The sequence below is a fragment of the Vombatus ursinus genome, unplaced genomic scaffold (assembly GCF_900497805.2).
Source record: "Vombatus ursinus unplaced genomic scaffold, bare-nosed wombat genome assembly UNPS02015175.1, whole genome shotgun sequence".
Classification (NCBI taxonomy): domain Eukaryota; kingdom Metazoa; phylum Chordata; class Mammalia; order Diprotodontia; family Vombatidae; genus Vombatus; species Vombatus ursinus.
Genome location: NW_020954953.1, coordinates 23,032,398 through 23,045,797, shown reverse-complemented (window position 1 = coordinate 23,045,797; position 13,400 = coordinate 23,032,398). Strand labels below are relative to the sequence as shown.

General features: G+C 40.4%; 1 protein-coding gene across 1 annotated transcript in view; it reads left to right on the top strand.

Annotated features, from left to right (window-relative positions):
- Positions 1-13,400, top strand: part of LOC114031498 (solute carrier family 22 member 2-like) — a 42,675-nt gene that overhangs the window by 18,647 nt on the left and 10,628 nt on the right. The window contains exons 5-6 of the mRNA XM_027846597.1: positions 4,763-4,877; positions 9,087-9,193. Coding sequence (XP_027702398.1) covers positions 4,763-4,877; positions 9,087-9,193 — 222 coding nt within the window. The remainder of the gene's footprint in view (positions 1-4,762; positions 4,878-9,086; positions 9,194-13,400) is intronic.

Genomic DNA, 13,400 nt, shown 5'->3' with positions numbered 1-13,400 from the left:
GGCCTCAACTTCCTTAACTGTAAAAATGAGGAAGTTGGATTATAGTCCTTCAAAGGTCCCTTCTGGCTCTAAATCTTTGACTCTCTGAGTTCAAGATGGTTCTCGTTGTTGTTTCTCAGTCATATCTGACTCTTCGTGACTCCATTTGGGGTTTTCTTGGCAGAGATCCTGGAGTGGTTGGTCATTTCCTTCTTCAGGTCATTTTACAGGTGAGGAAACTGAGGCAAACAGGGGCAAGTGACTTACAGCTAGTAAGTGTCTGAGGCCAGATTTGAACTCAGGTCTTCCTGAATCCAGGCCCAGCACTCTATTCACTGAGCCACCTGGCTGAGATATCTAAAGGCTATCCAATTTGAAAAGTGTAATAGGTAGGTCATGATGTGGAAATGGAACTCAAGAGAGAGACTGGGTTGGATATAGAGATCTTGTAGGAATCTGCATAAAGATAATAATCAAGTTCATAGAAACTGATAGTGATGATGATGTGAGAGTATGTGTGTGAGAGATAGAAAAGAGAAATAAGAAATGAGAGAGATCAAAGAGGAGAAAGAAAGAGAGAAAGGAGAGAGAGAAAGAAGAGAAAAGAGAAAGAAAAGAGGAGAGAGAAAGAGAGAGAAGAAGAAAGAAAGAGAAAGAAAGAACTGAACCTTTGGGTACATCCACAGTTAATGGGTATAACAGAGATGTAAATCCAGAAAAGGAGACCGAGAAAGAGTAGTCAGACAGGTAGCAGGAGAATTAGGGAGAGAGAACAGTATTACAAAATCCCAAAGAGCACTGGGGAGAAGAGGGTAGTCAGCAGTTTCAAATGCTGCCAAGAAGTGAAGAAGGATGAAAACAGGGGGAAAAGACTGTTAGATTTGGGAATTAGGTCACTGATAACTTTGGCAAGATCGGTTTCAGTTGAGTGATATAATTAGAAACCAGATTACACAAGGCTTAGAAAAGATTGAAAAGAGAAGAATGGAAGCACCAAGCTTTTTTCAAAGAGTTTAGCTTAAAAGCAAAGGAGACAAACATATTGTCAGCTAGCAGGTTTGGTAAGATACAGTAAGAGGTTTTTTTAAGGGTAGAGGAGAGTTGGGTGAGGGGCAGCTAAGTGGCACAGTGGATAGAATGCTGGGTCTGGAGTCAGGAAGACTCATCTTCCTGAGTTCAAATCTGGCCTCAGAAATTTTACTAGCTATGTGACCCTGGGCAAGTCACTTAACCCTGTTTCCTCAGTTTCCTCCAACTACAAAATGAGCTAGAGAAGAAAATGGCAAACCATTCCTGTACCCTGCCAAGGAAACCCCAAATGGGGTCACAGAGTCAGACAGGACTGAAACAACTGAACAACAACAAAGTTGGATGTGTTTCCAGACATTGTATAAGGAATTGGAAGAAAATGTGAGATTAGGAACTTCTTATTAAGATGGCAACGTGAAAGGCCAAAGTAGAGCTTGGTCCTTCCAAATATACTAGTAAGGTAGGGACGATGATCCGGCAAAGGATTGACATGCCAAGGGACTGGAGGTTATGGTAAGGACAAAGAATAGGTTTAGAGATGGTAGGGCATAGAGAGAGATAGAGTGATAGAAGATTGTGATGAATTCTCATACGACATGGACTCAACACTCTACCATCCTGGTTGCCTTCTCAGTACACCCTCTGCTTATCAGAGTCGTTAAACCATTCTGCCTCAAACTGAGCACAACGATCCAATTATAACCTGGCAAAGCAGAGTACAGGGAAATTATCACCTCTGTTTCTGGAAGCTATGTCCCTCTTAATGCAGCTCAAGATCTCATTAGTTTTTCTGGCGGCCATATCACATTACTCCCTCCTACTGAATTTTCAGTTCACTGAAATCCCCAGATTCTTTGCAAAATAACTGCTGTATAACCATGTCTCTTCTGGCTTATATTTGTGGAGTGGATTTTTTTGTATCCAAGAGCAAAACTTTAAATTTGCACCATTGAAGTTCTAATTTGAGTAAGCCCAATGCTTATCAAGATCCTTTAGGATCCAGTCTCTGTTATCTAGTGTGTCCCTCCCAGCTTTGTGTCATCTGCAAATTTGGTGAGCATACTATGTGTGCCTTTATCCAAGTCATTGATAGAAAATTGGCATGGGGCCAAGTACAGATCTCTGGGGTATTCCACTGGAGAACTCTCATCACATTGACACTGAACCATGAACAGTCACTCTTTGGGTCCAATCATCCAACCAGTTGTGAATCCATCTTCAAAAATTCAATTCAATAAAACATTTATTAGGCACCTACCATGTGCATGCCAGCCACCAGGCACTGTGCAAAAATGCTGGGGATGCAAATAAGAAAAAGAAAGATAGTCCTTGCCTTCAAGGAGTTTAGGATCTAATGAGGGAAGTCAATATACAAAAGGATGCTGAAAAGGGAATAGGAGGCTACCAGGAGGTATCTAACAGGGGGGCATGATATTTGTGGAGTCCAAATCAAGCAGAACCACTGAAAAGTTTTGAGCCCTCTATAAAGGCAGGGTTTGGGAGTATGTTATTGTTACACCCTCCAGCCCTCCAATCAAGGGGAGAGGCTACTGAAGGATCCGAGAAGGGGTTGAGTATCAAAAATGGAGTCAATCTGCATGGTGTGGAAATTTCAGCTGATCAGCTTAGCCTGGGGGAGGCTTGATGTTCCTGAAGTCCTTAGAAAGCAGAGTTTCTTACAGAAAATAAGTCTGTGATTGCATTACTTTATAATTCATAGGATAATAGGATAAGATACTTTCTCAAAACTTTCCAAATCTAGGCAAAGTATAGCCACAGCATTCCCCACAATCTACTAGCTTAATAATCCTGTCAAAAAAAGAAATGCAGTTAGACCTGTCCTTGACAAAGTCATGCTCTGTTTGTAATTACCACTTCCCTCTCTAGATAGTTCACCAACCATCTCTTTAATTATCCTTTCAAGAATTTCCTCAGGAGCTGAAGTCAAGTTCACTGCCTGTAATTTGCACAATCTGTTCTCTTCACTTTTTTGAAAATCCAAACATTTGCCCTTCTCCAATTATGGTATCTCTCCCATTTCCATGAGACTCTGAATCATTGAGGGAGGGGGCAGCTAGGCAGAGTAGATAGAGCACTGGCCCTGAAGTCTGCAGGACCTGAGTTCAAATCCAGCCTCAGACCAAACACTTGACACTAGCTGTGTGATCCTGGGCAAGTCACTTAACCCCAATTGCCTAAAAGAGAGAGAGAGAGAGAGAGAGAGAGAGAATGGAGGGAGAATGTCTTGGGTATCAGTAGAAAACAGACAGCCACTAGGATATGGATTCAGTGATAAATTTGCAAAGGAAGAGAGGTAGAGTCTGGACATGGCAATGAAGAGGAAGGAGTTTCTCCTTTACAATAAAAGAAACTGAGGCCCAGGGAGTTTAAATAGGGTGGCCAAGGTCACACAGACCAAAAGAGTCCAAATTGAAAGTTTGTTAATTAGTTCTTCTTACTTTTTGAAGAGGCTGTCTTGGCATATTAGATAAAGACTTAAGAACTCTGATCAATGTAGTGACCACCCATGATTTCAGAGTCCTGGGGTTGCAGCATGTTATCTACCTCCTGACAGAGAGGTGATGGACTCAAGGTGCAAAATAAGATTTAGGTTTTTGGATATAGCCAATGAGGGAAATGTGTTTTGTTTGACTATACATATTTGTTACACGAGTTTTGTTTTTCTTTCTTTCTCTCTTTTTTTTTAACGGGGGATGAGAGACAAGGAGTAGGATCACCCCAGATGAGCAGAGAACAGAAGCAATGCCCAAAGGAATCACAACCAACCAGGACAACTTTGAACGTTACATGTTGAATTTATTCCATACTGAAAAAAAAAACGACCTCTGTATAAGGGAGATTTACAGCTTCATGTTTCCTCCTACACTGTTCATACTTGTTTTTATTTGGTGTTTTTTAATACAGAATTTTTTTAAAGGGATAAAAAAAAGAAGGAAAAACATCCTCATTCCTGCTGTGGGCATCACTATCCTCTTACTGAGCCAGGTTTGGAACCCCAGTCATTTGAATAGGGTTAAGGTTGTTTTCTTTATCTGGTCAGTTTCCAAGGTCTGTCACACCTCTATGGTATTTTCTTGCATCTCTCTTCCCTTCTCTCCACTTACATGCCTAGGATCCTAATTTAGGACTTCATCAATTTTCACTCAGACTATTGTAATATTCCCCTAATCTACCTCTCTGCTTGCAGTCTCTCCCCTCTGTGACCCATTCTCTATCACCTGACCAAAAAAAAATTCTTCTTTAGGTGCAGGTCTTTCCATGTTACTCCCCTCTTCACAAATGTTCAATGGCTCCCTATTGCCTCTAGGTTAAAATATAAATGCCTCAGACTCTCCGTTTTAAGATCCTCTATAAGCTATCTTCAACCTAACTTTCCAGATGATTCTTGCATCATATCCACTTCCCCTACACACACACACACACACACACACACACACACACACACACACACACATCCATATGCTTTCCCATTTCTTAAACTTTACATTTCAGTAGACAGACACCTAGTTGATCACCAGTTTGACATTCCATCCCCTGCTTTTGTGCATCTCTTAAGCCATTCTTTATGCATTCCCTCTTCATCTCCACTTTTCTCAGAATCCTCTTCTTCCTTCAAAGCTCAGTTCAGATGTCACTTCCTCTGTCAGGAGGAATAATGGTTGAAGTTATAATAACTGATATTAATTATTTTGTTTTCTACCTAACAATTCTTTTCTCTTATACTCTGTTGTAGGTGCGTTCCAGAATCTCCCAGGTGGTTGATCTCTCAAAATAAAAATGCAAAGGCCATGAAAATTATTAAGTACATTGCAAGGAAAAATCAGAAACCTTTGCCAGCCTCTCTTCAGGTAGTTTTTGTATCTTACCTAGAAAAAGGTGGGAAAGGAGATGGGAAGGAATAGTTATAATTGGTGGTTGTGGTAGTTATAAGCCAGGAGGCATGGAATCATAAAAAGTCTTATTATCCAGTCCTGTCGTTTTATAGATGGGGCAACTAAGGGGAAGTAGTTTGGTGCCAAGGTTACTCAGTGACTTAATGGGCAGATCCAAGACTTTAACCTTGGTCCCCAGGGCTCTTTCCATCATATTATGTCGTATCTAAGATGCTTACCATTTTTCATTTAGGTGACATGGAACAGGATATTTGGGATATTTTATGGAGTGGTAAATTAAGCTAGACACATGCTTGGATATGAGGATCACCCATTCTATACCAATAACTAAATGATTTCAGGGCTTTCAGTAGACTTGAGATTAATTTATGGAGATACAGATGAGGTCTAGACCCAGTAGAACCATTCTGGTTTCCATGTGTCTCATTAGGAGCTAGACCAGAGGAGATATAATTACGTGAACTGGTCTCTAGGTGTGATTTAATGGGAGTCTTAGGGTTAAAACATACAGGTTTAATTCTCAGTCAACAAGCATTTATTAAATGCTTACTATGTGCCAAGCAATGTACTAAGCACTGGGGACTGGGGACCCAAAAAAAGACAAACACATGGAGCCTATTCTCCAAGAACATATATCTCTGGTGCTTTGCCCAGTGCCTGGCACATAGTAGGGGCTTAATAAATGCTTACTGACTAATCTACATACTAATAGGGGAGACATATGCAAATAACTGTGTACATATAAGTGTACATACGGTATAAATGGAGAGCAATCTCAGGGGGCAGCTAGGTAGCACAGTGGATAGAGCACCAGCCCTGGAGTCTGGTGGATCTGAGTTCAAATTCAGCCTCAGACACTTATTAGCTGTGTGACCCTGGGCAAGTCACTTATCCATGTTTGCCTAAAAAAAAAAAAGTAATGTTAGAAGGAAGGCACTGACAGTAAGGGAAGCCAGGAAAACCCCCTTCCCCACCCCCACCTCCCCAAAGAAAGTAGAATTTGATCTGAGTATTGAAGGAAACCAGGGAAGCTGGAAGGTGGAGGTGGAGGTAAGGGAGGAAACGTGCCTGGCATGGGGGATCGTGACTACAAAAGCAGAGAGTCCGGAGATAGAACATTTGTATAAGTAAGAGCAAATAGGACAGTGTGTTTTGATTAGAGAGTGCCTGAAGGTGGGGTAAAGTACATAAAGATGGGAAGAGTTGTGAAGTATTTTAAATGCCAAACACAGGATTTTATATCAAATCATGGAAGTAATAGAGAGCTGCTAGAGTTTATCAAGTGGGATGAGGGGAAGTTCCTGATGGAGGGGGAATGAGGGGGAGCATGGTCGTGGTTATGCTATAGAAAAGTAATGATAATAAATAAGAATGCTTTTAATACATAATACATTATTATATTATAATAATTATTATAAATAGATAATATAAGGGTGCATTTACATAATACTTTATGGTTTACAAGTGCTTTTCAAATATTTTCTCATTTTATTCCCATTACAACCTTGAGAAGTAGATGCTGTTACTATCCCCATTTTAAATATGAGAAAACTGAGGCAAATGGAGATTAAATGACTTGCAAGGTCATGTAGCTGGTAAATATCTGAGGCAGGATTCAGTCTAAGTCTTACTGACTCTATCCACCCCACCATGTAGCTGCCACCTGAAAATCACTTTGGTAGCTGAGTGGTAAATAGATTGGAGTGGAGAGAGACTTGAGACAGGGAGGGCAGTTTAAAAGCTATTGCAATAGTCCAAGTAAGAGACAATGAAGACCTGTTCTTACTAGCTGGGTGACCCTGGGCTAGTTGGTTAACTTGTCTGCCTCAGTTTCCCCAATGGTAAAATGGTAATAATTAATAGCACCTACCTCACAGAGTTATTGTGAGGATCAGATGAGATAATATTTATAAAGTGCTTAGCATAGCACACATATTCCGCATTTCTTGGCCTTCTTAAACAGAATTAAGCAAAGGATCTGTGATTCTATTGGTATGGGGATCTCCATCCATCACAAGCTATCTGTAACTTAATAGATAAGTCCCTTAAGGCACAAAAAGACTGACTTCAATGACATGCCCTGGGTCATACAGCCAGTACATGCCAGAGGCAGGATTCAATCTCAGCTCTTTCTGAACCCAGCACTTTATCCATGCTGCATCTTTTAAATGGAGTATATGTAAGAATTATTATTATTAATAATAATTATTAATAATAATATTTAGGTGGTGTTTCATAAGGTTTACAAAGCCCTTTACAAATATTATTTCATTCTGTTCTCACAACCACCCAGAGAGGTAGGTGCTATTTATTTTTACAGATGAGGAAACTAAGTCAGGAAGAGTTTGACATAGACCCAGGGCCACATAACTGTTAAGTGTCAGAGGCTGGATTTAAACTCATGTCCACTGCTCTATCTGTCTAGCTGCCATACAGCTTTTCTTGATGACTTTAAGGGATTCATTATGAACATCAATTATTGTTTTGTATAACAGTACAGGGACATCCTCATAGGCAGCTGAGACAAGAGGTCTATTTTGCCCCCAAACCAAATGGTTTCATCCTATATGTCTGTGTCTGCCTCTTATCATTTTACTCTTTCCTCACCAGATATGAGGCTGTTGTTTCCTTGCTCCTGTCAGCCTGCTGGCCTGTAACAGCCATTCCTACTGCCCCCCACCCACCATCACAGCATCATAGGTTAAGGTGCTCTCCACCATTTTACAGAGGAAGAAAACCAAGGTCCATAGAGCTTTAAATGGTATTCCCAAGATCACTTACATTGTAAGTGACAGAGCAGGGATTGGAATCCAAGTCTTCTGTCTTCAGAGCATTGTTTCTGTGTTTTTTTTTACTCGTTATCTCACTCGAAGCCCTTTTCTCTCCCACTGTCTCTAGTCTGTTCAGTCATTTCAGGCATGTCTGGCTCTTCGTACGGACCCCATTTGGGGTTTTCTTGGCAAAGATATTGGAGAGGTTTGCCATTTCCTTCTCCAGTTCATTTTACAGATGAGGAAATTTAGGCAAACAGGATTAAGTGATTTGCCCAAGGTCATATAGCTAGTAAGTGCCTAAGGCCATATTTGAACTCAAGTCTTCCTTACTTCAGGCCCAGTGCTCAATCCATTGTGTCACCTAGCTGCCCCAGACTCTAGTCTGCTGTGGGTTAAAAACCACACAAAGAAACAAAACCAACCCAAGCTGTTAAGTTATTTTATTCTAAGATAAGAACAAATAGGCTTCGCATAAAGATCTGAAGAGCACTAATGCATTAGGGCATAGGTTTGTAACAACAATTTTAGCTGCTCAGAGGCCTTTGTGGCTGGCTTCTGGGTTCTTGGTTATGATACGAGACCAATGGTGTGGTTTCATGGCAAAAGTTAACTTGAAACCATAGGATCATAGAACACTAAGTTTGAATCTTAGCTCAGGTTCTTCTTAACTATTGGCCCTCAGTTTCCCTATCTGTAACATAGGAATAATAATATTTGCGCCACTTGCACTCACTTTGTGAGGAAAGTATTTGGCGAACCTTAAAGCTTTATGTGGAGATGCAATTCCAGAGAAGCGTGATAGTGTAGCACATCCCATCCCACTAAATATTCAAACAACATCTGCTTTTTAAAACCTCAATCCATCAATCAGCTAGCATTTACTAAGTGCCTACTATGAGCCATTTACTACCTAAGCACCAGGGACAAAACAAAGGCAAAAAAAAGCCCATGCTCTCAAAGAGCTCACAGTCTAATGAGGCGATATGCAAACAACTATGTACAAACAGGGCAGCTAGGTGATACAGTGGATAAAGCTTGAGCCTGGAGTCAGGAAGATTAGTCTTTCCTGAGTTCAAATCCCACCTTGGACACTTACTAGCTGTGTGATCCTGGACAAGTCATCTAACTCTGTTTGCCTCCGTTTCCACATCTGTAAAATGAGCTGGAGAAGGAAATGGGGAACCACTCCAGTATCTTTGCCAAGAAAACCCCAAATGGGGTCACGAAGACTTGGACACAACAGAAAACAACTGAACAACAACAAAAGAGAGGTGTCTCCATCCTCATTCCTCATTTTTTCACTCAGGTCATAATGTAATTTCTTTCATGTTACTCAGGAACATCATACATTAACCATTATGCTATATTCACTTATTCTTTTCATTCTCAGAGCCTTAAACCTGATGAGGAAGCCAGTGAAAAGATGGATCCTTCCTTTATTGACTTGGTCAGAACTCCTCAGATAAGGAAGTATACTTTGATCTTGATGTACAACTGGTAAGAAGTACCAGGAGGCATTCGTCACATGATTTTCTATTTGGGGGTAGGGGGTGAGGAGAAGAGGAGATAGAGTCTGCTGCCGTTGTGCTTACATGCAGGCAGGGAATTCAATGAGAATTAACATATCCCTAGGGCATTGGTGGTGGTGGTGGTGATGGTGGTCCTTCCTTATCGAAGAGGACCAATTGGATGGAAACCCCCTTCACAGATATACATTAGCCATTCATCAAGAACTTAATCATGTTACAGAGTTGCTTGGGGTACTGAGAGGTTAAATGACTTAGTGGTCACATGGCCAGTAGCTGTCAGAAGGAGGACTTTAACCCAAGTCTTCCTGACTCCAAGGACAGCCTTCCCCTGCCCCTTATCTCACATTATTCATGATAATAGAGCAAAAGATCTATTCAGTTGTATCCCAATTGTCCACAATAGCTGAGGGGAGTCATGGCAGGGATAATTCGAAGATTAATTATGGGCTTTAAAATGCAATGTGTACTTCATTTAAAGCCCTGTAATTACATCTGATTATGACTTCAGATAATATTGACGTTATTTGCATGCCCAAAGCACAAACCAAATAATGATTATTTATACATTGTTTCCCTCATTAGAATGTATACTCATTGAAGGTAGGGGCTGTTTTTTTGCTTTACTTTGTATCCCTAGCACTTAGCACAGCACCTGGGACATGGTAAGTGTTACAGTGGTGGGGAACCTGCAGCCTCAAGGCCATATGCTGCCTCTAGGTCCTCAAGTGTGACCCTTTGACTGGCTCCAAACTTCACAGAACAAATCCCCTTAATGAAAAGATATGTTTTGTAGAAGTTGGACTCAGTCAAAAGGCCGTACTTGAGGACCTAGAAGGCCACATGGGACCTGAAGCCAAATGTTCCCCACCCCTAGAATACTAGAAGGAGCAGGAGAGTCAATTGATGTGAAGAATTTTTTAATAGTTTATCATAATTTCTCCTATCTGTGCAAATATAACTTAGATACAAACAATTACAAACATATTATAATTTTATTTTGAAATATCTCTATTTTCTTTCTCTTATGGATTAAAAAAAATGTAGTGCAATAATTGCTGCAGTTTGGTCCTTCAAGGTATCCATAAATTCTAGTCCTTCTACTGTTAATAAATGCTTGCTAACTGAATGACTGACTGATGGCAGGGTCAGGCTGTCCAGAAGGGAGTAGGTAGCAAGGAAAAGGCATCATGAGATAAAAAAGAAATACGTCATCATGGGTGATTGATCCATCACTCAGCTAACGAAGGCCTGGCCCCACTTTCTATTTCCAATATTTTAAAATTAAACACTGCTCCTCCAAACTGTTCGTTAGTTCATTCATATCCTGTAAGAAGCATTGTAGCCTTCTCAATCCACTAAACAAAGAAGCCTCCAGGAAATTAAAAAAAAAAAAAATACCCTGGCAGAATAAAATGAACGGTAGCTGGTCTCCAACCCCCCACCTCCTGGCCTTTCACCTCACCTCACTTATCCTTTTCTCATTTAATTCTCAAAATTCACCAATAAAACCTAAGATCACCAGAAATGAATTTTAAAGATTTCCTGGGACTTTGATAACAGAGGATATCTGGTTTATTTCTTCCTTCCATTTCCTAACAATTATGACACAGTTTCACTTTTTACATGATAGATAACTAAATTATTTTAGCCTAAGTATTTTGAAAGTGTAATTAATACTATTGTGATCAATTAGACCAAAAAGATGGGTTTGCATTAGTCTGTGTTTAATAAGACACATATCATTAACAGAAGGAAATTACAGACATAGATAACAGCCATTGCTGGTTTCCTAAAATTCCAATTTGGTAGAATTAGAAATTAATTGGTAAAAATTAATTTGGCAGGGGCAGCTAGGTGGCACAGTGGATAGAGCACCAGCCCTGGAGTCAGGAGGACCTAAGTTCAAATCTGGCCTCAGACACATAACATTCACTAGCCGTGTGACCCTGGGCAAGTCACTTAACCCCATTGCATAGGCGCCCCCCCCAAAAAAAGAAATTAATTTGGTAAAATTAGAAGAAAGATCTGGTTGATTACAATTATAGAATGCTAGTGTTCAAAGGGACCTTGGAGCTGCTTCATTTTACAGAGAAGGAAACTGAGGCCTGGAACATATAAGTAAAGGACCTCAGAGGCAGGATTCAAACCCAAAGTATCTGATTGCAGTTTCAATTACATGACAACATTAGAAGGAGAGGGGAGAGGGTTAGGAAAAGAGGAGAGGGAAAGGGAAAGGAAGAAAAAGAGGAAGAATGGAGAAGAGAAGAAAGAAGTGTTTGTGTGCACGTGTGTGGAAGGGGCCACTTTCTCCTCTCTTAGCATTCTGAAATACTCTTTCTGGGTGTTAGGACCCTCCTATTGGTTTTCAGGATAGTCACGTATGAGATAATTCATGTTTAATATGCCTTTGGGGGGAGAAAGACTTGAGCGTTCTGCAAACTTTAAAGCATATACAGTTATCCCTTCCACATTGAGGTTTTCTCTGTCATGGTTTTGATACATCATGGGTCAGCAAAAGAAATTAAATGGGAATTTTTGAGGAGTTTTGTGGAAGCCACAGATGACACAGAGCCTATGACCAAATACTTAACCCAAATTTTACAATAAAGTACTGTAAACACCTCATAAAATAAAAAGAAAAAATTCAGATTTCTTCTCTAGTATGAAGAGAGTCAAATTACTAAACAGATTTTCCAGATCATGAGGGCACCATGCCCTTAACCCCCACAACGTGGAAGGGATACCTGCACTATAAACTTTTCAGTTGGGGGGGGAGGAGGGGGCGAAGTTCTGAACCTGGTAAAGGAAACTTCTAGTGAGGAAGTTCCCTCTACTAATACACCATCAACAACTGCTCTGTAGCATAGAGTTGTTATTATAATCTAATAAATTCCCAATGGTAAAATGGAAGAGACATCAATAATAAGGTGATAGATGAAAATGTCTTATGATCAGCTCAGTTTTTGGAGTAATTCATTTTCTTTCTGTTGTTTCTTTCTTTGGATCATGTTGGGATTCATTGACAAATCCAAAAAATAGTTAGGGGAAAACAAAAAGTTCCATAGTTATTTATGAAAGACTTGACTTGGGAGGAAACTTCAGCCATTGATTGAAATGAAGTATTAGGGCTTTCTCCAGTTTTCACAGATGATTGAGTAGTGCCTCAATCAACAATGAACTTTGTGCTATTTATTTAGTGACCAATAGGAACTCTTCAACTGATAGTCTGGAATCTTAAGAAAGAGCATCCACACAGGGTTGAGGTTGCATCGGCATACCCAGCACATTTCATTAAGGTGTGCATCAGGGAATTTTTTAAAGGTGATCTTTAATTGAATATTCAATCATAAAAGGACATTATTTTTGTTCATTAAACTGAAGAAATTTAACATTTTTTTCAAATTTACAACTAAATGTTCCTTTAAAATACAAAATTACATTTTGTGGACATATTAGGGTGTAGCAGGGCATACTTAGCACACCTGTGTCCATCATCCTACCTGACCACCACAGCACCGCATGAGTATCTTCTCCTCCATAAAGCTTGCTTGCTGCCCTTTCCTCTTGGTTTGCTCCTGCATTAGAGGGTTGTCAGCTGGCATTCCTCCTCTAGCCATAACAGTTCTCTCAGAACTGTATGAACTGTAGCTCCAAGCCGTGACCAGCAATTCAGTAGCCATAACTGATTTCCAAGTCTGTTACTTTGGGAATAGGAAGAACAAGGGCTGAATTGTTATTTAGCCATTTTTCAGTTGTGTCTGACTCTTCATGACTCCATTTCTTGGCAGAGATACCGGAATGGTTTGCCATTTGCCTCTCGAGCTCATTTTACAGATGAGGAAACCAAGGCAAACAGGGTTAAGTTGATTTGCCCAGGGTCATACAGTTAGGAAGTGTCAGAGGCCACATTTGAACTCAAGTCTTCCTGACTCCAGGGCTGGTGCTTTATCCACTGCACCACCTAGCAACCAGAGGACTAAATAGGGAACCTCTTAATGTCAGGGCCCTTTCCTTATCCCCAACACCTGGCCAATGACTATGGGCTCTGCCCCAAACCTCGTGTCCTCTTCTGGCAACCTAGGTAACAGATAAAGGAGAGGGCCCTTTCGCTGCACGGGACTTCAGTATTCCAAATCTCCCCAAGTCTTTTTTAAAACAACAGACCACAGGTTAAG